Raw genomic sequence first — 27,252 nt, forward strand, 5'->3', positions numbered from 1 at the left:
CCAGCACACATCTTGCCTTCTACCAGGTGTCTCCCTTCCTGGTGTATCCTAAGGTGGCTGGCAGATTTGTAAAGCATACTTTGATGTTTTCCCTCCCACGTTCAAAAACTTTCAATGTCTCCCCATTGCATAGGAAATAAAGAATAAAATCTTTAGCCCAGCATTCAAAGCTCTTGATCCTTTGGTTCTGACTCTTTTTTCATTTCTCTTTAATGTAATCTTTAACCCAATCAAACTCAACTATTCCCTCTTCTTTGTGTGCCTAACCTGAGGTTTCTTGCCTCAGTCCTTTGCTCTTGCTTGTCCTTCTTTCCTGCATCTCCACCCTGAATGTTACATCAAATATCACTCAAATGCCAATAGAAACTTTCCAGGCCCCTCCCAACTAGAAGTCATCTCTCTCTCAGTTCTCCTCTTTCACATTTTATTTTAATTATCTCTGTACAGTTCATCTCCCCCTCCCACTAGACTGTAAGCTTTCCTAGGGAAAGGAACATGCCTGATTCCCGTCTTCACGACCATCATAGTACCATTCCTTAAATAGGTGGTAAATTAATAAATCAATGGGTATACAAGAATGTGTTTTTTAAATCTACCAATGATGCTAATTATGCTTTCCATTTTTAACTAAGAGGAGACAACAAAATGACTATGGGAAGGCTGCTTTTAAAAATTAATTTTCACTTTTTCAATTATTTTACTTATATCAACATGAAAAGCTACCTGAAAACTTGTCTTACGATCTCTATTCTAAAATACAGGTTTTATGAGCATTTAAACTTGTTCTAGTCAATTATAGACTAATAATACTTTAGGAAAAAAAGAGCTTCAGGAGTCATCTCATGTTATTCATACCCACTCCCAATCCATATATAAAATCTGTCAGGAAAATAGGAATTTATTCTAAGTATCTCCTAGGATATATCACATAGAATTTCTGGCAATCCATTCTGATGTCTCTCATTTTTTTTTTACCATTATTATATCACAATTTTTCCCATCGCCCCAGCGCCCCACTTCCTTCCCCGCCACCCATGATAACCCTCAGCTTGTTCTCCGTATCCATGGCTCTGTTTCTGTTTCTGTTTTGTTTTGTTGAGACTTTCTGATGTCTCTTGAACCTCCCCGTCGCAGCATTATTAATAATAAGTTAAACTGAGTTACTCATTCTATTATTTCATTTTGTCTCGTGAGAGGCAGTGCAGGATAGTGTTTAAGACACATGGCTTCCTTATCTATACAATGGAAACAATGATAGTATTTATTTCATAGGATATTTTCAAGGATTTGAAGAAATCATATACATAAAGTATTTAGAACAGTGTCTAAAACTTAGTAAATGATGTATAAATGTTGCTATTATTATTGCTTATTTTTCTTTGAATAGAAATTGATGATAGTTTGATACATAGGCATTCATAGCTGAAGGTTTTTAATAAATGTATCTTTTCTGGACTGAATAATCCCAGCCCCTTGATGCTATTTTTTTAATCAAACTAATTTTACAATTCTTCTTGTGGTCCTTCATCTCAGTGCAATGAAGAGGGTTTTTTAAATTTTTTATTCTGCTATTGCAACAAGGATTTTTGAACCAAGCTTCAAAAAAATCCCATCTATTTAACACATATATCTTTTCAGAGCCATTCTCCCTGGTAATCATGATGAGCATATAATGTTGCATAAAATAGGCAGGAGCCCTGCCTTCATGGGGTGTACAAATTCTTACTTGTGGAATCAAACTCTTTTACCATCAACGAAGTTACTTACCACTCTTTCTAATTCTCTCTTCCAATAGGTCAGCATGTCCAGCTGGAAGTTTCTTATTGAAAATCTCGGCTGAACGGAGGAACATAGCTTCAACTGCAGACCCTTTCAGCAAAGCAATCTGATCTTCATGGTCCAATGTCTGAAATCCTAGATGAAGGTGATAATCCAATCAGTATCAAGGAGTTGTAAATGCTGTATAATAATACTTTATCATGCTATCATCCCCATTGATAAAACATTTCCATAAAATGATTGTGTAGTTGTCTTAAGATTGGGTAGTCAAGTTGAGTCAATAAGTATCTATTGTTCTCTGCCAAATAGAAGCTGATATTTATCTTTATTGAGTAGGATTTGTTGAACAAGTTGGGCAAAAGAGGACATCAAATATCACAAACCAGAGAAATCTTTATGTGTATCTAGAAGTTGAAAGTAATATTTGGCAAACTCATGAATCTTTAATCAACCTGGAGAATGGGTAGCATGTCAATAAAAAAAAAAAAACATCAAGGTCTTGTTGAGGTATCTTCTCTGAGCTCAGCACTACACCATGCAGAGCAGGGGAAATCAGAGGAATATGGGGGGAAATTGGCAATTTAAAGGAACATCATCTGGAAAATCCAAAGTCCTTATCCAGGCTTATATGCTTATATGCCTCCAGCAGCCTCTCTAACCCTTTTTCCTCCTCTTCCTTCCCCTCACTTATTGCACTGGAGCCACACTGACCCTTCGCTCTGTTGTGAACACACAAGCCTGCTTTTGCCTCAGAGGTGAATGCTCCTCCCCAGCTAGCACCATGCTGCACTCCATCACTGTATGCCGGCCTCTGCTTCAATGTCACTTTCCCTAAAATAGTACTCCCTAGCACTCACTAGTCCCTACCTGCTTTATTTTTATGCACAGAACTTACCACTACCTGACATGTTATTATAGATTTGCTTATTTGTTAATTGTCTGCCACCTCTACTGGAGGGTAAACTTCTTGGGGGCAGATTTTGCCTGTTATGTTCACTTTTGTATCCCCAGTGCCTAGCACATATTGGTACCCAAGAATTATTTGTTGAATAATTGAGTGATTGAAGGAACAAACGGAAACAAACACAAGCTAGTGTGTACATGCGTATACACACCACAAATAGAGATAACATAATGCCGTCAGAGTCTAAATGGCTTAGAAAAGTATTAAGTAGCAATGGGAGTTTAGAGAAGAGAGTGATGCTAAGAATCAAGAAGTAATGTCACTATTCTAGAGAATCAAAGTACTCTTTTGAGGGCGGGAGACATGCCAGGTCTCCAGCACCCTGGACAGGTCCCAGCACAGGTTATGCGCAATGAACTGCCGCATGGATTGACTCAACCAGGTCCTTCACAAAACACTTTCTCATTATTGGTATTACTGTTATTACTATTAGTAATAATGTCATTTCTATAATTATTCTTCGAGTATTTTTTTTCTTTCTCAAATATTTTTGTTTTGCCTTTTCTTTCTTTATTGAAAAAATGTCTCCTTCTGCTTTACTCCTTAAACACACATTCATTGTAGTCTTTCTCTCCCTTGGGAACCAGGCCAGGCACTAGGAATGAAGAGGTGTGTAAGTACTGCCATTGCTTTCAGATGAGCTATCTTCTTGTGAGCAAGATTTTTTTTTTTAAATTTTCAACAATTTCTTGGTTCAAGACCAACTGACCATTTGAACTGAAAAATCTTTTCCCATAAACAACCCAAAACATCATATTTCTCTCTTTCCAATGTCTCCTCCCACAGTTTTTACTCCTGTGTAATCTTGTTTGTGATCAAGATTGCCTTAAGCTTAATTAGCATATAACAAATTAAGTTCCTCTTTCATTGTTAATAAAGAAATGAGAGAATATTAATGTTTCAGTGATAAGGAGAAATTTCTCCCCACATTTTATGAGTATTATGTAGGCTTATGTTTATCCATGACACATTTAATAAAATACTGGCATAAAGCTTTCAAAAGAAGGCAAATTAACATGTCTAATTAAAATTCTATGTCGGAAGTTACTGTCTATAATTTAATATTACAGTGTTATGCTCCTATACAAGGTATTTATTATACTTTTCTAGACCATAGGATTCTAATGTACTAATATATTTTTGAACCACTGAAACAATTTAAACCTATTGGCTTAGATTACTTTGAAATTGTATCTGAAAGAATTGGGGGCTGGGAGATAAAAATCTTGCATTCCAGTTTCTGTACTGGCACCATATCAGAATAACTGTGGATAAATCCCTCTCTCTCATCCCACATATGATGAACACTTGTTCCTCAAGTCTTATCACTCTTCTCTCTCTCACCGCTACTGTTTTATTTCAAACTCTCTTGCCTGGACTGGTGTGGAAGCACAGTAACTGATCTTCCTTGCCTCTAGCGCCTCCCTGTTCAAATCCATCTTACACAAACCTGATAAAGCCATATCTCTATAACATAAATCTCATCAGTTTCCTGTCAAAAAACAAAAGCCATCAAAAACTCTTTACCATCCAGGGAAGAAGAATTAAATTCCTTCGGTAGGCCTAATCAGTGTGGTACCAGTTTACCTTGTGTCTAACCAAGGAGCCACATGGTTATAGCCACACTGAATTTTTTCTCCCATCTCTAATAATTCTATTCCTGTTCATGCCTCATTATATTTTCACAGGTAGATCTCTTCACTTGGAATGCCCCTTCTCCTCCATGCCACCTAAAAAACTCCTTTTTCTTTTAGACTCAAGTCAAATATGATTCTCTCAGCAGCCTCCCTGTCTCTCTTAGATACAATTAATAATTACTTCCTGTCTATTCAGCACTTTGCGCATCCTTTTTTTATTATAGCCTTTAATCACCCTCCTTGAACATAACAGCTAGATACTTAACAGAGAGTAGGCATCAACAAATACTCATCATTAAAGGAATAAATAGATGAATGGCAACTTTGCAAAGCCTCAGTTTCTTAATCTATCAGTTTGGAAGAATTATTATAAATGATTTTAAATGTCCTATCTGGTTCTAACTTTTCATGTCTATAGTAGACACATTAAATCAGATGTAAGATGATTCCCATTTTGCAATGAACAGACCTGCTTCTCTCAATGTCACAAGAATATTGCACAATGTAGCAGAGAAGTAGCTACATGTATAAATACCTGGCAATTTTTTTGTGAATTCTACGAGAATCTGTACATGACTGGTAGCCATTTCAGTTAAAATGAGAAAATTTTCTTCTGCACTGAATTCTTCTTTTAACTAAATTTTAAGAAAAAAGCAAATGATTAGTATGTAGATAAAAGTATAAAGCCATATAAAATCATTAGACTAAAGAACCAGGTTTAGACAATAACATTTAAAGACCCAGCTCATATTTTTCAGATCCTTGGAGAGCAGTTACCAAGAAAGATATGAGACTTCTTACTCATTAGGTGTTTAATGCTGCTAAAAGTTTAAATGTATGACAAATTCTCGGCTCTAATCATTTCAAAGTAACATATTTATATAAATTCCAGCTCCAAGACAGTAAAAGCTCCAGAAAGTATTAACTTTAAACCCATGTATGTTCATATATTGTACGTACAATTTTATTTGTTATTTCCTGAGGCATCCTCTGTTTGCTATATGAATCCATAATATAATGTAGAAGATTCTGTTGATCTGGGGTGAGTTCAGTTTTCTCCTACACTGGCAAAAAAATAAAAGGTGTCAGGGAGGTTGGTCATAAGGCATTTTTCTTATACGTATGCACATTCATCTGGAGTAAACCAATATTACACATTGTTGAAAAAAGCTGTAAGTACGGCAGGAACTATGCACGGACATAATGCGTAATCATTTTCTATGGGTCCCTTAAACAAGCCACATCATATTTCACTAAATTTGTCCTAAGTCATTCATTTTCCTATCTGTAAAATGGGGAAAACAAAATATTCCTTTCATGTATTTCTTGGCAATAAATAATAGTCTGTATCTGAAGCCTATTGAGCCCACTCAGAGAGATCAGTGAAAGTTCAAAGTTTAATCACAACTAAGGGAAAGCTGCCACATGTAAAATGGAGAATCCATTTAAGGATGTTCATATAGAACAGAGGCCGACAACTGTGGCACATGGACCAAACCCACCTGGTTTTCTAAATCTGTTGGAACACAACCACACTCCTTTGTTTATGTGTTATTGGCGCTGCCTTCACACTGAAATGGCAGAGTCGAGTAGTTGTGATAGAGACCAGGTGGCCAAAACCTAAAATATCTGGCCCTTTAGAGAAGAGAATTTGCTGACCCCTGAAGGATTAGAGTCATCAATCGGGACAATTTAGATTCTAAATATCTCTCTTCTCTTTACTAGTATCTTTGAAGAATGTGAATAATTATCTCAACTCTTTGCTTCCTTATACCAAAGTGGTACTGATGAAGTACTATGGCGAAATAATGCTTTCATATAAAAGTATTGTTCTGAAATGGGTATAAAACCACAATGTGGATGAAGTTTCCTTTGTCACTAATATAATAAATATTGAGAAGGGTGTGGCTTGAACAATCATGGATTATTGGTTTTTCAACTAGGGGCAAATTAAAATTCCTCCAAGTGCCCTGTGCATTATCACAATGTGTTTAGCGAATCATCCAAGATGCTGTTCTTCTACTTTGTCCCAAGTTGCTGAAAGGATTTGTGGAGTTATTTGTGACCTCGGGGAGAAGGGCTTTTCTCTGTCGGTCCACTGATATATGTTCACTGTTTCACCCACGGATAAAGACTAACTCACAAGCCTCTGTTGAATCCACATCCTTCCCAGTTTGAGCCTCCCATTTCAATGACAGGGGGAAAAAATGGTCATAAAACTCAGTTTGAAAAATCTATTTTGTACACGGAACCATTTCTACTGGCAACCTCTGGGTAGTAGAAGTGGAATGGGGCGAGGGAGGAGAACTTTCACTTTTTTACTTTACACATGGCTATGATTTGTTTTTTCACACTGCAGTATGTACTCGCATTACTCTCTTGATTAAAAAGAAGCCCGCCTAATCGACAATGAAATGAAATCCTGCGCATAGAGCTGTGGCTGTCATTTGAAAGCCTCCCGGCCAGACCACTCCGCCTAGACGCTCAGCTGCTACTGGCTCCGGCAGACACCGTCGCCGGTTATTACCCTGCATGACTTAGTTGTCGAGGTCACTTGTCGCAAGTCGCGTCCTTCGCTGTCTTCATTACTGGTCTGATCTGCATGCTGCTTCACGTTTTTTCTCAGTCGTTTCGATTTACACTGAATTTCAGTTAACAAGCCTGAAAAAAATAAACATAGAGACTTAACCAACCATGGAAAGTACTGGTGGGTGCATGGTCACGAGGCAGCTGACAAGCGGGCGGCTCCTCTGAGCTCCTGTGCAACTTGGCACAGAGCCAATTCTCCTGTACTGACGTTTTAAGCCTTGGCCTTGAATAAGAAATTTATTTTCTGTGAGTCTCGTGAGTTTCTGTTTCTACGATTCTAAAACAGGAATAGTATCTACCCTGCAGAGCTTTGTGTCGATTAAAAGTAATCATGTCATTTTTTAAAAATGAGCGTTACACAAAGGATTTGTAACGCCAAAGCGTTGTACAAATGTAAGGTATTCAGTCAGTACAATGGTGAATGAAACTCTCCCCATCGGCTAGGGGATTCTGAAAGCTAGTGGTTCAAAACATAGTATTACTGTTATTTTTCCTTCATGTTTACATAGCTGTACCATAAGAAGTATATTCAGTTTCCCATTAAATACGGAAGTACATTTGTTGAGTAAAACAAATGTCAAAACCCCTCAGAAAAAAATTTTAAATCCAGTTAATTTTCAGAACTGTATAAATTATTAAGAACACAGCTCGGGGGACTTTGAAATTTTCTTTTGAATAATCAGACATCATCATTAATTTACGTTTAAACAGAACTATAAAAAACAATGTAGAACAATCCTCCATATTCCCATTTAACTTCCTTATTCTCTCAATGTTAACGAAACTAAGTTCCAGGAACTTCTTTGTCCTGGGAATGTAGTTTATAGGATTCATGTGAAAGCTTGGCATCTGTCATGGGATGAGTCCACGTTCAGGAATAATGTTATTGACCCTTGTAGGTGGAGTCATGAAAAATGTCCTCAGTGCTTCAGTTGGAACACGTTCATATTTAAGTGATGAGCAACATGAACCACCCAATATCGAAGTAAGTGTTTCCATTGCAAGATTGGATTCCAGCAGCAGCCCCTACTGCAGTCTCGTGTTTCACATATGCTAAGAAGAGATTGTGATCACCCACTATGAAACTTTCATCCACCCAGAGCTGCATTATTTACACTGACCTATCTCTTTTCCCTCCTGCACACATTATTTCTCTTGGTCCATGCCAGTTGCCTGTATAGTTTGGGAATAATAGAACTGGAGTCACCTTCCAAAGGCTTTATTTCATGTGGCATTCCCTCCTTGAATGTTATCACCCCCTGGGTGACATTTGTTTGTCTATTTGTGTTTTGAGGAGGAACAGGACTTATCTCAGAATCTGAGTGGTCGGTAGAATTTGTGGAATAAAAAATTAATATGTTATAGACTAGCATGCCTTCCAAATTTTGATGAAGATTATGGTTCCTCACAAAAGCAGCAGTTAATACAGTGTCTTTTTTATCAGATTGAAGGACCAAATGATATTAAAACTCAGGGTAGTTAATTTCCTGTGTAAACCTATACAAATTGGTTCAGAGCCACACTAGGAGGAGAAAGATTCTTAATAAAATGACTTGGTTTAAAACTCTATTTAGACAATTTAGAGGCAGTTCTACCTTATAAAGCATTTTTAATTTTTCCCACAACTGTAAATTTGTATGCTAATTAAACAATAAATAAAAAGGATATTAAATCAAATTTGGAGGAAACTTTGACTGTCATTCTTTGTAGCTTATTAAAACATGTTATTTTAACTGTATGTGACTGCCATGTCATTCGACATATAATTCATGCAACAAGGAACAACAACACATCCATTTCTTTCAGGTGAATAAAATGCTCTTTAGCTGACAGTTTGGACAATTTCAGTGGCTCATTACCCTTTTCAAGAACTTAAATGGCTTAGTAAATGCCTTCTTTAATATGTGAAGTACCATTCTAATTAAATGAGTTACCTGACATCTGCCTCCTTAAGAGATTGCTAGTGGAATTTAATTGCTTGCTGCGAATACCTGTATACATACATTCAGCCAACATTCCCATCTCTTTGCATTTCCTGAGTCGACACTCTTGGCACTTTCTTCGCATGTACATATCCATCACACAGTTGCCCCCATTTTTGCACTTGTATACAGCATTTTTGGTAATGCTTCTCCTGAAGAAACCTGTGGAGGAAACACAGAAAGGAGTAAAAAGGCTCCTGGCAACATCCACTCAGAGAGACACATTAGGATTGAGATGCCTGAGCATTTCCTCATGAACCCCTGGAGAGCACCTAGGCAATCCTTGACAGTACCTTGTTGACACAGGTACTTTCAACTGTACTGCATCATCCAGAAAGTTGCTGTTTTGAATTTATCTCAAAAATAAAGACGTTTGCCTTGTAGTCTCTCTTAGGAAAAATTTTAGTCCTTTCTTTCAGGATAGATTACTTTCATTATAACTTCATTGGAGGCCAATTATGTGCTGGTGTATTCTAGGTGCTGGCGGTCAAAAGGCCAATAAGTCATCCCTGCCCTCTTAGAGTCTATAGGCTGGTTGAGGGCAAAGCCATGCAAACAAGCAAACAAGGGAAATCAAGCCTTCCTGGGCTGTGCAGAGGAGGCAGGGAGAATGATCAGTTCTGGAGGAAGAGTTCGGATTCGGAAGGGAGTGCTACACTAAGTCTTGGAAAACGAGCTGCTATTTACCAGGCTGACAAGGAGAGGTCACATTCAAGGTTCCAATTCAGTACTTAATATGCCCAGCTGGGTGTAATAATAAAAATGCCAACCTTGATTTAAAAGCAAACATCTCTCCTGAGGTGTAGCCACAGCTGTAGCCTGCTGCAGTTAAGCTGTGTAGAGTTGGGCAGGGGACGTGACTGGCTTCCTTTCTGCTTCTTTGCTCCACTTTCCATTTCTACTCTTTCTCCTCCATCTGGCCAACCTGACACTTTCAGAGTCAAGGTAGAGTGGTGACTAAGGAGAGGATGGTGGGAGGTGAGGGAAGAAATGACAGGAAAAAGTGCTTACTTGCCTTTATTGTGAGAAGCTGGCTTATGCCCAGCAAGTTTCTGAAGTTGACTTTCTTCTTTGGGTTGGGTTCTTTAGAGAACTCCTCCCGTTACTGGGATAGTTTCCTCTGCAATTCCTTAATGAGGGCAAATACTATTCTCGCCTATGGCTTTTATCTCCTTCAGCATCTAGGAATTTGGCAATTCACCTCTATCCTCTTGCGCTGAAGTCCTTCCATGTGGCCCTCTTACCATGGACTTAAGATAACCCCATGCCAGCTTTCTCTGGTCCAACAAACTCTGTGGGGCACAGAAATCTCTCCCACTTCTCCATAAGTAGTCAGCCACCCTTCCTCTTGCCCTTTCAACTTCTCAGATGAAATTCAGATGCCAGTCTCCTTCAGTTTCAGGGGATATGTCAATCTCTTCAAGTGATCCTGTTGAAGGCCCTTCCATTGGGCCTCAGGTAGCAGAGCCTCCTTAGTGTATACAGATTTTACCTGGGGAAGGGGGGACACCTTCTCCTAATTCTCACAAAAGTACCATATGTTCCAGTGGTGGCCCCTAGTGGTAGACACTCACATCTCACACTCACCCCTTTGCAGCGGGGATATGGGATTCACAGCCCACTAGTCGCGTGCTCCAAAATCTTTGGAGCAAGAGTGCTCTATAATTTCCAACGCCTGCCCACTTCATGCCCTCAAAGTAAGTGAAGTATTTAATTAGTTCTTGACGACCCATTGCAAGATGGGTCCCCTTCGGAATGTAGCATCTACTGTCTTCCTGCCTGTGCAGAAACTGACACAGCAAGAATCCTTCCTATTTTAACAGCCTGTTGGAATAACATTTATTGAGCACTCATTAGTTGTTGTTCTAATCACTTTACCTGCATTTAGTTTTTTAATCCTGATATCAACTTTATGATGAAGAAAATGTCCCCATATTACAGATGAAGAAAAAAAGGCACAGAGAGATTAAGTACGAGTACATTGGCCATGATCACGGTTAATAAGTGGACTAGGAGGATTCAAAGCCAGGTGGTCACCAAAGCCCACACTCTTAAGCAATATGTTTACCATAATTGCCTCCCTTGGGTCACAAGAGAGTAGAATAACTTAATATTAAGTACCAACTATCTGAAAGCTGCATTCTCTGACCTGGGAGATACCAAGAGGAGTAAAACATTCCTTGTCCTCAGAGTTTCCATCTTAGTGGGAAGACAGAAATAAATGCCCAGCATAATATAAGATAGAGTAATAGGATAGCCAATTAAATAATAAATCATTGAAATGTAGATGAAACATGATCATTTCAGGGCCACACTGTACACTTGTGAAGGTTGTGCCAAATTTAAGGGGGGAAAGCAGCAATTCCATCACAGACATGGAGATATGCATATTTGTTATGATAGTCTTTCAAGCAGAAGGCAGTAAAAGATTATTCTAGTAAACTACGTATAATGTGACAATTTCCCAATAGCTAGAAGTCAAGCATCTTGAGGAAAAAGAGTTTATAGGCTGAGATTAATTCCAAGTAAAGGGTATCAGGGAAGAGTTCATAAGGGAAGTAGAATTTGAGCTGGACCTTAGAGAATAAGTAGGATTTTGAAACATGGCCTGTGAAGAAGGAAGGATATTCTGGGAAATGAGCAAAGGCAGGGAGTTACAGGAAGTCCAAGGGACGGTAGATAATCTAATCCATCTTGATGGGAAGTTCGAGCATGGATCTGAATTAGTGGGAGAGGAGTGAGGGCATGTAGTGGGACAGAATATGGTTAAATTCCTGTGAATGCCAAGCAAAGGAGTTGAGTCTTTACTGTGTAGACAGAGAAGCCATTAAAGGGTTTTGGGCTTTGGCAGGGGAGAGTATGCCCTAACCTGCATGTTGGGAAGAATCCTTGGTGCAAGCTGAAAAGTGCAACAGGGAGACTGGAGACTGGAGGCAGGAGACTGTTACCAGGCAACAGGTGATGGATGCCTGGACTTGATGTGAGGTGCTGAGAATAGGGAGGGGGAAACAGGAACCTTCAGGACTTGGTTACTAACTAAATATGAAAGCAGAGGCTGAAGGAAAATTTAGAGATCTCAAGGTTAAAAAGTGATAGACTTGCTTGTGAATTTGTTACTTGGCATAACTTGCAGTAGGAACAATCTTCCCGTTTTCTTAAATGTCAAATTCAACCACAGAAAGTCTTAAAAAAAACCACTGTGCTTCAGACGAAAGTTGATATTGGGAGTGCAAATACCAAGCTATGCAGTTTTAAAGAAACTATCGGCAAAAATAATTTTTTGCCAGGTACCAAATGACTGAACTCAACAACCACTTTAGCCTTTCTAAGCCAGTCTTTCTACTCATCTTCAGCCCCTCCCAGGAACAATTCCCTTTCAAACTGTCAGATACTGACAGCGCATTAGTTAACAGAAATAAAACTCCTTATTCCAAGATGAGTCAAAGGATCAGTGTGCAGGAAAATTCTGCAGGTTTTTTTACTCTGGTATAAACTGAGAAAGAAATCATTATCATCTCAATAGCTGAATTAATTAGCTTTCATTCTGAGATGGCAACACAATATTATCATTATATCACTTAACTATGGATACATATACTGTATTTATACTTATGCAAATCTATCCATACACACACCTGTGCCTCCCTATCTTGTGCATATTCAACAATGCCCATATCAGAAAAGTCATTTGAAAATGAATGGAAAGGAAATTCACTGAGGAACAGAGGCTCCCTGGTAACAAAAGATCAGTAGACTGGCCTGGAACTGCCATCTGAAGAATGTGTAGCTCTAGGGGGAATTCCTGGTATGGCAGGATAGTAAAATGGATCCCTCAAAGATGCAGAATATTTCACATCTTGCTTTTCTGCTTCTTTATACTCATGGAATCCACATACCACACTCTACTCTCAACTCATACACATGTGTGTGCATGTGTACAAACACACGTGTATATGTGATACCAGACTCCAGTAACTGACAGTAGGCTATCCATTACTTTGAAATCAATAAAACTGTTGGTTGTTTAAAACTTTAAGGGTCTCTATGCATTTTAAACAAGACACACACAGAGCTGAGCAACTAGTGATCTTCACATCCACTATTGCCCAATAGAGTTAGCCTTTATGTCTGTATCAACACACCTTAGAACAAAAAGCACTCCCCCACCCACTTATATAGGACTTATTTTGTATCAGACACTGTTCTAAACACTTTGCCTATAGTGAGTCATTTAATATTCATAACAATCCTATGAGATAGAGTCTACTATTATCTCCCTATTAAAGATAAGAGACTGAGTGACACGGAGATGATGCAATTTGCTCAAGACTTTACAGATAGTAAGTGGTAGAGCTCAGATCTGAACCTCAACAGGCAAGGTTTCAAACTGTGCTCTTAACCACTACCTTATGCTGTCCTTCTAAGTAAGGAGTTTGCATTCCTAAACATTATCTTCAGACATTAATCTTCCCAAATCCCACACAGCATGTCAAGTGCTCCATGGTTTCTTCTCTTTCGGCAAAACTTCAGAAACATTCTACTCTTTCTTCCCTACCCCTGCCATCTTTTCCACCTCTGTCTCTGTTAGGAAGCTGCAAAGAGGTATAAACTAGAGAGAAGGGAGGCTAAGACTACAAAAGTAAGCTTTGGTCTCGACCACACAATTTCTTAATCTAGGATCTTGGTCTTTCTTCTTGAGCTTCTTGCTGAAATTTTTAGAACTTGGTAATAGACTCCCTATCACTTGGCAAGAGCTGTTTCAGAATATTGTGTTTTGAAAGACAAAACCCTCAAACTTCTGAGATAAAGTTGATGAAAATTATTGTAGACCATTTCATTGTCTAATCGTTGACTTTAAGTTTGTTTTTTTAATATGTAGAGAGCCACCAACAAATGTCTACCTGACTTTGCCAGCACTTACTTAGCTTTTGCCAACTACAATTTCTATTGATTTTTTTTTCTTAAATAGTTTTAAAAGCACTGACTTTGAGTTATGTGTGAAAGTTACCTAACATCATTCATAAGTAGACAAATCTACAAACAACTTAGTAGTCAAAGGGCATTCATCAAACTTTTACACACCCTTCTGTCAAAATATACCATGAAAATACATATTATGTATGTATCACAAAATGAAGGAAAAGTTCATTGAAACAGCATAGTTTAGAAAAGAGTTTGAAAACAACCTCATCCATGTATCAAAAATGTTGATGAATCTTGAAAGACAGAAAACAGAGTAAATGTATAAAGAAACGTGGCACAGTACAGGTGCAGGAGAATGCGGTGGGGGAAGCTCCAAGTTCAGATACAAGGTGAAGCAGAAGCGAAGCGTTCATGGCGGGGCACTGCGCTAAGCCAGGAGTTGGCTAACTATGGCCTGCAGAGCAAATTTGACCCGTGTCTATTCCTGTGTGGCCCACAACAAAAGAATGGTTTTAACATGTTAATGGTTGAAAAATAATCTCAAAAGAAGAATAATATTTTGTGATAGGTACAAACTATATAACATGCAAATTTCAGTATTCCCAAATAAAGTATACCGGAACACAGCCAAGCTCATTCATCAACATGATGTCTGCTTTCCCACTACAAGGGTGGAGTCACACAGTGGTGACAGAGACCTTAATATCCACAGAGCCTAAAATATTACTGACAGGTCCTTTACGGAAAAGGTTTGCCAACCCCTGTACTAAACCATAAATAGCAGTAATATTTGCATTCAGTCTCAACCAACGAATACAAGCCAGAGGAGGAGGGCAATGCCCAGGAGAAAACGGAGAGTCCTCTTGCCCAGAAGACTGGGACCAGAACATTCTATCCAACAGCATACCTTGTCCTCCCTCCTGCTCTCTGAAAGCAGGCTGGTCTAACAAAGAGCATTCTCAGAGCAGGGAATCAGAGGCTATTCAGTGAGATCACCCTCCTTTCTACAGTCATTTGGGAATTGCCTTTGTCAGAGTCTGACTTGCAAGCTGCTCTACGTCTGTTTCTCCTTTTTCCTTAACCTATTAATAAAAAGTGCAGGGCCAAAGTGTAAAACACTGAAAGGTATCGTATTAATAAGTCTACTAACACAAGCTACATGTTAATGGTTTTTAACATCTTTCACATAAGAATTTTTTAAAAGCTTAATTTATTCATCAGCTCAACCATATAACTGAACTGGGAAAGAAAATAAATCTACCTCGTTTTAGTACTGTAAATAAATATAATAAAACCTAACAATTTTTTAAAAGGTCATTTGATTATTTGGCCTAATGATTTTGGATGACCAAAAAATAAATTATCTCTCACTCAAGCTCAGAATAAAAGGCATTGCAATTAGTTGTTAATAATAATAGTAGTAATAATAATAAAGACAGAACCCTCACATTCTTTATGTCAGCTCAAGTATCACCACTTTATCTATAGCAGTATCCTTCATGTGTTCCATCCACCTCTTTTCCATTGTCTTTTTATCACTTATCTTTATTTAAAATTATCCTACCATTTCTTGAAGAGTTCATTCTTTCTATGGTTCAAACATCAGTAGATATGAAAGGAAATAAAGTAAAACACCTCCTTCCCATACTTCTCCCCAAGCTACCCAGTTGTCCTTCCCAGAGACAATCAATCTTATTTGCTTTTTATTTTTGTGTGCATGAGTGTATGTACCCTTACAAAATTATCTCCTTTAATTCTGGGTTGAATTAGATTAAACTCAACTCTCTACCTACTCCATGCCTACACTTGAGTAGCCTCAATGCGTCAGGAAGAAATATACAACCACATTGACAGTTTTATTTACTCCTAAAAATAAATCTGGAGCATCATATGCTCTGTAGTATCCCTAGTCAGTACCTTCTTCCACTGTCATATTTTGCTACAACTTCTCCTCTTTAACCTCCCAACACCACTTCCCTACCTACGACTCTCAGCTAATGACTGAGTTTTTATTTGACTGAGGAAACTCAACCTATCAATAGAGAATTCCCACATGTACCACCATGAAATCTATTAGCTTATCTGTATTTGCACCACTTAATCTTCCTTCCGTCTTTTTATTAAAGTTGGACTGGTTCTGTTCTAAGCCAATCCCACCTTAAAATAAAACACTCTTTGAGCCCCACTCCTCCATCCATCGTCTTGTTTCTCTGCTCAGCTTTATGGCAAACCTTCTTGAAAAAGTAGTCCATATTCCCCTCTAAGCAAAAGCAATACTTAGAGGGGAAATATAGAGCATTGAACACATGTATGAGAAAAGAAGAAAGAACTAAAATCAACAATCTAAGCTACTACCTTAGGAAACCAGAAAAGAAGAGCAAATTAAATCAAAAGTAAGCAGAAGAATTGGGAGTGGAGATAGTGGAAATGGGATGGCTCGGTGCGATGTCAGAGAGATAGTGGATGGGGGGAGGGGGGTCCACAGTGTGAGGAATATAAATGATAAACGTCTAAGAAAAAAACAAAAAACAAAAAAACCTCATAGATACAGACAATAGGTTAGTGGTTACCAGAGGGTAAGGGGGGAGGGGGGTGGGAGATGAGGGTAAGGGGGATCAAACATATGGTGATGGAAGGAGAACTGACTCTGTGTGGTGAACACACAATGGAATATATAGATGATGTAATACAGAATTGCACACCTGAAATCTATGTAATTTTACTAACAATTGTCACCCCAATAAATTTAAAACAAAAACAAAAACAAAAACAAAAAAAAAAAGAAAGAAAAAAGTAAGCAGAAGAAAAGAAATAATAAAAATTCGAGCAGAAATCAGTGAGATTGAAAATAGGAAAACAATAGAGAAAATTAATGAAACAAAAGCTGGTTCTTAAAAAATCAATAAAGTGGATAAATCTCTAGCAAGTCTAACCAATAGAAAGAGAGGCAAATTGCTAATATCAGAAATGAAAGAGAGATCATTAATATTAATCCTATGGACATTACAGGGATAGGAATATTATAAATAACTCTATGCCTTCTCTGTCTTTTCCTCTGTATTCATGGGGAGGGCAGATGGTTCCGTAGAAATAAACAAACTATTTAAATGACTGAAAACCAAAATGCAAAATGCTAAAAGCAAAAGTACAAGTGGTTATCAGTGATTGTCCCTGGGTAGCAGGACTTGGGGTGCAGAGGGTTGGAATGGGCCTTTCCCAATTATATGCCCTTTTAACAAGTTGACTTTTGAATCAGGTATACTCATTGCTTTTTCAGTGATAGAGTCATCTAAAGGAGTTGAAAGCAAAGATCCACTGATGCCCTCACTCCTACTGCATCTTTTGGGAGGATGAAGGGAGAGGTCATGATGCTTTTTAACTGAGCATGTTTTTGACAGCCATTTAGACTCCCAGATAGGTAAACTCCCAGGAGCTGGAGGCTTAATTAATTAATAGAAAGAAAAATCATTGTGAAGATTGTATATGATCCAAATTAGGCAGGCCAGATGAACAGAAGAATAATGAGGATAAATTAATAAAAATTAATCAACAAAGTAACAATAGCTAATGCTTACCGAGCACTTAAGTGTGCCAGATACAGAATAGATGTTTTAAACACAGTGCTTCATTCATTTTTTCCTTCACAAGAACCCAATGACAATAATACTAGAAGACATTGAGGGTTTACCACTGGAAAGTACCATGATAATTGCTTTACACACATTATCTTATTTAATCCTCTTGACATCTCCTAGATACCTTTCTCAAAGCGTTGTCCTGAAGATTACTTGTTAGTACATCTACAGCCTTCAGCTAAAGCCTGCACATAATAATCACTTGATATATGTTTATCTATCAATCTATCTTCATCATCGTCATCATTACCACCATCATCACCAGCATCATCCCACCCTCCTCCTCATTATCTTTATCTTCATTTTGCAGGTGAAGAGTCGGAAGCCCAGAGATGTTAAGTAACTTGGAACAGCTGGAAAGAGAATCAGCTGGGCTTGGAATCTAGGTTGACTGCCTTCAGAATCCTACTTTTCCCATGATTTTTATAACACATTACCAAAGGCTTCCGATGCAGTGAAATAGTTTAAACCCCACCCCTTGCATCCCACTCTAAGATAATTTGACCTATAGAGAGATCATTAGGATGGTTATTAAATTTTACAAAATCATATGCCAAAAGAAAATAAGATGTTAGTATGTGTTTGAGACAGTGCACCTCAGCCCTGACCCATAAACAAAAGGCCCATTGAAAACATTATTCTATACACTAGAATAGTTTCAATCATTCTGAAATCTTTTCTCAAACTTCAGAACTAAATCTAACACTGGTTTACTATCTTCTATAAAAATATATTCAAAGGACAATAGGTCACCCATTGACATATAAAATGTCTTTTACGAATTCTACTATTCTCTCACTGACAGGTGTAGAGTTTCCTGGCCTAGAAAAGAATGTGACTGACACTGACCTATTTGGAAATGTGACCATTTGAAATTTCCAGTCAGATGCAGATCAGATTTGTTAGTTGAGGTTTGAAGTTTGAATCAAAATTCATTCAGACATTAGCATATTTCCATATGCTCTACTGATAACCAAGGGGAAAGACAGCTCTCGATTTAATCTAGTGCTGAGCAAATGGCAGTTCTTGTCATTCTGCGTTATGCTTGTGTTCTGCAGTTACATTTAAAAAAAAATCAAAATTGCTCTCATTGATGCCATAAATGTCTACAAGAAATAAATTATTCAGAAAAATTAAAATATTTCTAACAAAAACAGATAGACCAATGAAATCAGAAAGTTTCACCATGATCAAGTTTCACCATGATCTTTGTTTCAAGTTTTTAAAATTTTTCTTGTGTGTGTGTGTGTGTGTGTGTGTGTGTGTGTGTGTTTAAGTATCAGATCTGTAGTGAAGTCCTAAAGCAAGAGCACTGCCAGGATCTTCACATGTAAAAATCTAACTTGTCCTCACAATGACCCAGTGAAAGAGATATTATCCCTATTTTGCAGATGGGAGGCTCGGAAAAGTCAAACATTTTGCAAATTAAGGATTGGCTAGCTAGATATCCTCTGTACCTCCCTCTATTCTGGTGTGCGTCCTCTACTGTAAAGGCAGGAAAGTTGAACCCAGTCTTTCCCAGACTCTCTTGCAGCTAACATTGTGGATATGATTTAAGCTCTGCCAAGCAAATGCCCTTGAAAAACATTTGGAAGTGGAAGTGAAGCAAGAGCTGTGCCCTTGCTGCTTCTGTTGCTGCTGCTGGCAAGCAGGATCATGGAGTTTTACTGTTGCTAGCTTTGAGGGCATTCAGAGGCAAGACACAGGGCATTCATGGTTTGTATTTATAGATTTAGGAGGCAAGCCTCTGGGCCCAGTAATTGTGGTAAGACAGCTTCCTGATCCCTAGATGGCAGCTTAGGTGGCACTTCCTGGAGCCAACAGTTCTTGTGTTAGCTTCCCGATTTCCCATTTTCTTGAATAGCAACTGCCCTGGCAGACCAGTTGTGGAGTGTGGCTCTCAGAATCTTCCAGGAGGCTCAGCATAGAACCTGCTCCTCTGCCTTTCTAACTTCTGTATTAATTATTTTCTACTTGAAATTTTGGTTTCTGTTTTATTTCACTGAACCCTGACTGATATATTAAGTACCTTGCTCATTTGGTCAAGAAGTACAGAGCCTAGATTCAATGCATGCCTGTCAAACCCCAAAGTCCACACTCCCTTTGATGGAAAGTCATTTTGCATCTGGTAAGCACAAATATCCAAGGGGTATGGGGTAGGGGGACCAAGTTGGTCAAGCTGCTAGGCCTGCCTGGCATGGGGCACTGGTTCCTTCACGTGTTTTTTACCCTATTCTGTGTACCTCCTCCCTACGCAGAAGCTAGGACAATTTTCATTTGTTTTATCAAGAGAATATATACAAAGCACAAAGGAGCCAATTATTGCCTTTTCATTCATCATAGCCTAAGTTCTGAGATCCCAGACACTGAATTTCCCCAAGTTGGGGAGGCAGACAATCAAAGAGGAAATGAAAAGAGCTAAGAAGTTAAGAAGTACCTGAGAAGGTCTTGAGCTCTCTCCCTCTCCACCCTTCCCCCTCATCTCCAGACTAAGTCCTGGGGTGGGTGCACTGAAAGATTATAGAAACTCCATGTCATTCAGGAACCCTAGACCAGAGGGATTCTTGCACCCTTTCTAGGGGAGAGCCTGGAGAGGCCCTCGGGGCTCCCTGCACCACAGTGGTAAAGAAGCAGATGAAATGGCTGCATGGTTTCTCTGGGCAGCCAGATATTCCAAGCGTGCCACTGGGGCAGCATTAGGAACCCACCCACCTGAGCTCCAAGGAAGTAGGTGGGCCACACAGGAAGGAGGAGTGTGCCCAGGACCCCAGCACAGAGCCTCAGAGACCTTTCCCACTGGTGACTGATGACCCGCTAGAACAACATTCTAATGGATACCATTCCAATGCTATGTTAACAGCATTGAGCACCAAAGCCCCACTACCAGCGCCTAGTCCCTCCACAAGGCTGCATAATCCTGGCATTTAGATAAAACCTCAGAACAAGGTTTTTCGTTTTGGGATTTTTTTGAGGGGTGGGGACGGGGGTGGGGGGGAGTAGAATAATCCTGAATTGAATGAAATGAAGTTTCCAACAGGGCTGGAAGTTGAATCAAATCCATTAAATCCATATACAGAGTAAGGTTACATTTCTTGGACACAGGCCGTGAGTGTTGTGTTCTCACTACACAGCTTCCAGTTAATTCTGACACTGACCCTTGAGAGTCATTGATCTAAAACAGAGGTCAGCAAACTACAGCCAGGTGCTTGAGTCAAATTCAGCCATTGCTCGTTTTTTTTTTTTAAGTTTAAAATTTTCTGAGGTTAAGTAAAGCCATAGCCATGCACCTTCTTTGCATGGCTGTGTTTGCAGAGTTGCATAATTGCAACAGAGACTGCTATGGCTTAAAGCCTAAAATATTTACTATCTGTTTCTTCACAGAAAAAATTGCCAACCTCTGGTTTAGAACATGGGCTCAGCCTGGCTCCCTCTCATCTGCTTCCTTGCACTCTGGTCCTTTTGCTGCCGCCACGGAGGCAAAGTGTCGGATCAAAATCAGTGAAAAAGCTCTGTCTTCCTCTGCTCTTAAAAAATATACCTACTTCCAGATTCAGCTTTTCTTTCCTTAACTACAAGTATCGGTTCTCTTTTGACCACTTTTCTGTCTCCTTGTTTCCTGTGACCCTGTATTTCCCTGGGTGCCTCCTATTTCTGACTTCTATTTCATATCCTTTATGGGCTTCTCTTCCCCCGCCTGCTTTTAAAGTTGGTGTTCTTTTTGTTTTGTTTTGTTTTTGTTTTTGGGTTGTCCTTGGCACACTGGTCTTACTCTATTCACTCTGCCGTGCTCTTAATTCTTCTGAGGAAGATCAGCTTTCTCTACAGCCTTCACCTGTGAGAAGATAAGCTGGCCCAGGTGACTGAGTTTAGGGGTTTATTTTATCCCCTTGGTTCGGACAATAGTGATACCTTAACACCCAAATAAGCACTTCATTTTTTCCTTTGGACACCAAAGTAGTCAATATCAGCCTTAAACAAAAAGCTTAAAGAGTAGAATGATCAATTAGTGGGAAGCAATAAAAGGCATCTTAACCTCGTGGTTAATAATAAAGGCTCTGGAATTTGATTTATAAACTGTAGATTTGAAGTTCCACCCCTTATTAGCTGGGAAACCTTGGGTAAGTTGGTTAACCTCGTGGGCCTCACTTTCTTCATCTATGTAATGGGGATAAGGTATGAGAATTAATAAGTTTACTACTGAAAATGTAGTAGCTACATCACATAAGCTACTAGCACTGGCCTCCAAATCTCAGCTCCTTTTTGAAACGATACGCTATTCCCCACCTTTCATATAGGCACAGTAATACCTACTTTTCACAGTTGCTGTAAAGATCTGAAAAAATGTTGTAGCATTGGCATATCATTGGCACTGAAATGTGTGGGTCCAAAAGTATTTATAATGGGATCTTTCTTTCAAATCAGATTTTCAGAATAAACTATGCATGTTCCTTTCTGTTTCTCTCTAAGCAGGAAACGTGACTTAAATGAGACTTTGTGTGTTTCTAGCCCAGGCTTCTAGTCTACATTTCTATCTACTGAATTTTCCTTTTCATGACCTAATTTCATCCGCACCTTTGAGAATTTCCCAATCACAGTGCACAACCAACCTGCCTGGCCAGATGAGTCACCTCAGGTACCTTTTAGATATGATTTATATTCGTAGTTCTCAAACTTGAGCAAGGAGGCCTTGTTAAATCACAGATCCTTGGGCCCCATCCCCAAAAATTCTGATTCAGTAGGTCTGGGACAGGACCTTCAAATTCACATTTCTCACAGCTTCCCACGTGATGCTGAGCTGGTATTCTGGACAAGGGACCACACTTTGAGTAGCACTGGTCTACACAGACAAGTTGGAGAAACTTTTGGTAACAAATGAATACCAGATGGCATAATTCTTGCCAAACAAATGATAATGAGCTGGGCATCAATATTTATCAAGATGAGCAGAAAATAGTCACACTGCTGCTGTACTCTATGTCAATACATTCTAAGATCATAACAATAATAGCGGTAGGCATTTATTAAGTTTTGACTCTGTACCAGACTTTTTTCTAAGTCCTTTGCACATAAATTTATTTCTGTATTTTGATATTATGGATGTATTTAAAAATTAATAATAGCATTCTGCGGATCATTTCCAGGACCATCTTATACTGCCTTTCAAACTAAGTGCCCTCATTTTTGTTTGTGTCTGTGATCTCATTAAAAGTAAGATGTATGATTTATTTGTGAAGAGCTATGAAAACGTGGCCAAGGTTAACATAATATGCAAGGGATGTACTCAGCTCAGGGATGACCAAATGGAGTTCTAAGTAAACCAAAGTTTGGATGAACTGATTGTTTGAACAGAGAAAAGCAGTGGAAACTAAGGCCTCATATGACTGGTGGTATAGATATAAAAACTCTAAAAAAACTGTGCTTTCTAACATTTTGAGCCACAAAACAACATAATCTAAACAGTGTTATTTTATAGATATCATATTTTTGTTTGTATTTACTTTTGTAAATTTGTTTTTGTTCTTTTGTTGTATAGAAATCTTGTATTAAAAACTAACAGAAGGAATTTAATAAAAGCAATTTGAATCAACATTAGAAACATGGCTCACTTCAAGAAAGCTTCACATATAATTTAAGTTTGAGAAACTCTATATTATAATAGTGCTTTTAACTGAAAAAAATAACATAACTGAATAGTCGATCCCAGTGGTCCTCAGTGGGGTGATTTTGCTCCCCAGAGCATATTTAGCAACGTCTGCTGACATTTTTGGTTTTCACGACTAGGGGGCTGCTATTGGCATCTAGTGAGGAGAAGGCAGGGATGCTGCTGAACATCCCATAATGTATATAAGACATGTCCACCTGACAAAGAGTTATCTGGCCCAAAATGTCAATAGCATTGTGCTTCAGAAACCCTGGTCTAACCTTCTCTTTCATCAATTCAAAACAATCAGATGGGTGAGATGAACTATAGATATTTTTTGACTTAGGAGATTTACAAACTAGGCTAGAAGACCAAACAGATATGAAATAATTAGAACATTACAAACTGTGGTACTATAGATTCAGAAGATTTAAAGAAGAACCTCAGAAGCCAAATAATACAATTTACCATGCTATGTAGAAATTTCCTGTATGAGGACTCAAGCCTGACCATCTAACCTCTTTTTGAATTTCTATAATGAAGAGGATTTCATGATCACCTGAGGCATAAAGCCAATCTCATTGTTGGAAGTCTTGTTAGTGTCAGAAAATTATTTCTTGAATTATGCCCCAAATATGCCATTCTGTACACTTATCTTTTGGTCCTCATTTGCCCTCCAGAAGAACAGACCCAGCCACTTTTTAAACTAGAGCTACTATGAAGCTGTTTGTCTTTTCTGTAGGTCAGCAGTTGATTTTTCAAAACTATGTGTAGAATTTTATTTTTATTTAAATCCAACTTTCAGACTGGTCATTTTAAAACTATTTTATTTTTCTAACAAATTAGCAACCCCTCCCTGCTTTAGTTCAACTCTTTTTTTACACTGTAACATAAGCAGATTTCCATCTCCATAACTCTGCCTGCTCAAGAAAAAATTGTCACTAACAATTTTTTAATAAATAACAAGGGGTGGAAGTGTAATATTTAGTTTTATCGTTTGGAGGTACAGAAGAATTAAGTACTATAAAAGACTTTGAATGTATTTTTACAAAATAGAGTTACACATGCCAAGTACCAGCAATGAACATGGATTTTCATTATGTCATTCAAAAAACATTTATTCCATAATGAAGTACCTTTTAATTACCTATTAATTAAAATTAACAGGCACTGTGTTGAACACTATGAAGAGTAACAGAGCTGAAGAAGACATAATCTATGCCTTCAAAGAATTTATAAATTCTTTTTACCTATAAAATCTTGACTACAAAAAAAAAAAAAAAAAAAGAGGATTTTTGGAGGCCAGAAATGAGATCTTATAAATTTTCTTTACAGATCTGTTTTAATTGTAAATTTGGGGCATAAACACCATTAAAAAAAAATCTAATGAAATCACACCAAGTTTTTAAGAGGTGACTAATATAGTTTTACACAATCTGATCATTTGAACTTTCAAAAGGTTTGAAATGTCCTTGAGCCATTATTACGTGACTGTTTATTTTTATGGCAATCATTGGCATCTGGGAACCTGACTTTGGCACACTATTCAACAGATTTTGTCCAAGGGCAGCTCTTATTCAGCTTTCAATGTCGTGAAAGCTAGCACAGCACCTAACACATGGTAAGCATTCCATAAACAAGTATTGAATGAAGAAAGACAAAGATGAATTGTTTAACCTACTAGTCCACTCTGACCTTTCTTCTGAAATTTTACAAACTTATTGTCTGTGCCCTCATTGGGAGAGCAATCACATAGGAAGTGACACTGAGTCATTTTCATATTTTATGTGCTATAGTTTATCCATTCTAAATGGATGGCAACTCCATTGATTCCCCTACAGTATCTCTCACAGATCTATGTTCCTGCTAAATTAAATGGTTGTTGAATATAAGCTACTTCTTTCTTTCTTTCCCTCTGTTTTTCTTCCTGTTTCTTTCTCAATTAACGAAAGTACACAAAAATGTATGTAAAAATACCTACTGAATAAAGTCCTATTCTCCTTGACTTTAATTTTAAGAGATAAGTTCAAGCTTCTTTTACAAAAAAAAAAAAAAAAAAAAAAACAAGAAAAATAAATAAAATCTACAATCATAAATTTCTTTTAACAACACGTAAGGTTGTGAATAGGAAAAAGGTCACTTATATCTAAGCTACATATTCTTACTGGCTTTACCTAGAGATCTATGATATCCCAACAAAGGTGAGGGGATAGGAAGAGGTAGATGCAAAAGAGGAGAAAATGGGAAGTTACCTGGAACAAAAGCAGAATCCATATTAAGAAATTTCAACAACCAATACAGTAAAACCTTAACAAGGAGAAAATTGCCAACCAAAAGATGCTTACCTTTGCACCCCTCACAGGTCAGTGCATTATAATGGTATCCAGATGCTCTGTCTCCACAAACAACACATAGCTCATCCCCTTTTATTCTCCCTGCGGATGCGCCCATTCGGGCCTTCTTTGTTACAGGAATCTCTGTTACCTCAGTCTGTCCTTGGTAGAAAGTCTCAGCTGGCATTCGCCTGAGTTCATATATTCCAGGAGAGTACCACTCTTCAGGCTGCTGGGGGTAGAAACCCAAGTGGGAATAATAGGATGACGAGGAAATCTGTGGTTGAACTTGGGGAAACTGAACATTGTTGTATTGTGAGTATGGTTCCACTTCTAGATTCTGTCCCAGAGTACCTGCTGCTTGTTCTGTTAGTACACCTGGACAAAAGTGACAACAAAACTGTAATTAACGTCATCATTTTATAAATTGGAGAGGCAGTTTAGCATATGGGTAGGAATGTGGGCTCCAAGACAAGACAACTATTTAACTATGTAAAAATTAACAACTGTTTTTACATCATAAAAGTCCCCATAAAGGATTAGATAACTAAATCAAAAGCTCAGAAAAATATCTACAACTTAAAGGACAGACCAAATACACATATCATTAATATGTGAAGAGCTCTTATAAACCGATAAGAAAACATTCATCATGGGGAAAAGGGGGTCAAATATATGGTGATGGAAGGAGAACTGACTCTGGGTGGTGACACACAATGTGATATACAGATGATGTATTACAGAATTGTACATTTGAAACCTATGTAATTTTACTAACCATAGTCATGCCAATAAAATTTTTTAAATTTAAAAAACAAAAGAAAGAAGGAAAATCAAACAGGAATGCTAAAAAAAAAAAAGAAAGGAAAATGAAAAAGTATGTTAAAAGAATTCAACATGGAACACGTTCAACATTCCATGGAGAAAAAGATAAAGAACATAAATAGACAGTTTTTAGAAATACAAATCTTAGTATGTTATAAACATCCAACAATGTGCTCCTGTTGCCAATAATTAAAATTGAAATGACAATAAAAAATATCACAGTTTTCAGCCTTAAATGCATAAAGGTTAAAAAAGTTTGACAATACACATTCTCGGGAAAGGAAAATTCTTGGAGGGCAATTTGTCAATACCTTCAATACACATTCTTGGGAAAGCAAAATTCTTGGAGGTTAATTTCTCAATACCTTTCAGCATTTAAAACTCAAACAGTCTTTTAACCCAACAATCTACTGCTAGAAAATTTATTTTAAAGATATGCTTGCATCTATATGAAAAAAAAAAGGTTGTGTAAAGATGTTTTTTTGCAGCAACATTTGTAAGAACAATAAATTGAAAATAATTTAAATATCCATCAACAGGAGTCTGATTAAACAAATTATATTATATCCATACACTGAAATGCTATGAAGATGGGAAAAAATAATGTAGATCTGTATGTGCTGACATGGAAAGGTTTCTACAAATGTTGCTATTTTTAAAAAACTAAGCTATAGAATAATGTTTATATTTGTGTATTAAAAAAAACTGTGTGTGTGTGTATGTGAGAGAGAGAGAGAGAGAGAGAGAAAGAAAGGCAATTTTTTTACATAATACAAAAAGAACTGGATAATGGTGACTATGGAACGTGAGATTGTTGCATTGTTTTCTGGAGTGGAAGATTAAAGTCTTTTTACTGTTTGTAATTTTTGCCATGTATATATATAATTTTGATCGTTATAAAACAAAGGAGAAGCTTTTTTAAAAATGTAGTGCCTGGAATTAGT

At 37.8% G+C, this 27,252-nt stretch overlaps 1 protein-coding gene across 4 annotated transcripts in view; it reads right to left on the reverse strand.

Moving 5' to 3' along the window:
- The window catches only part of NR1H4 (nuclear receptor subfamily 1 group H member 4), a 57,132-nt gene that overhangs the window by 15,339 nt on the left and 14,541 nt on the right, over positions 1 to 27,252 (reverse strand). For 2 of the 4 annotated variants that reach the window (XM_033118095.1, XM_033118097.1), the window contains exons 2-7: positions 25,496 to 25,861; positions 8,961 to 9,113; positions 6,908 to 7,041; positions 5,341 to 5,439; positions 4,916 to 5,015; positions 1,768 to 1,914 (exon numbers count right to left, since the gene is read on the reverse strand). In XM_033118095.1, coding sequence (XP_032973986.1) covers positions 1,768 to 1,914; positions 4,916 to 5,015; positions 5,341 to 5,439; positions 6,908 to 7,041; positions 8,961 to 9,113; positions 25,496 to 25,861 — 999 coding nt within the window. The remainder of the gene's footprint in view (positions 1 to 1,767; positions 1,915 to 4,915; positions 5,016 to 5,340; positions 5,440 to 6,907; positions 7,042 to 8,960; positions 9,114 to 25,495; positions 25,862 to 27,252) is intronic. The other 2 variants (XM_033118098.1, XM_033118096.1) reach the window with 1 other exon arrangement.

This window comes from Rhinolophus ferrumequinum, chromosome 10 (assembly GCF_004115265.2).
Source record: "Rhinolophus ferrumequinum isolate MPI-CBG mRhiFer1 chromosome 10, mRhiFer1_v1.p, whole genome shotgun sequence".
Taxonomy (NCBI): domain Eukaryota; kingdom Metazoa; phylum Chordata; class Mammalia; order Chiroptera; family Rhinolophidae; genus Rhinolophus; species Rhinolophus ferrumequinum.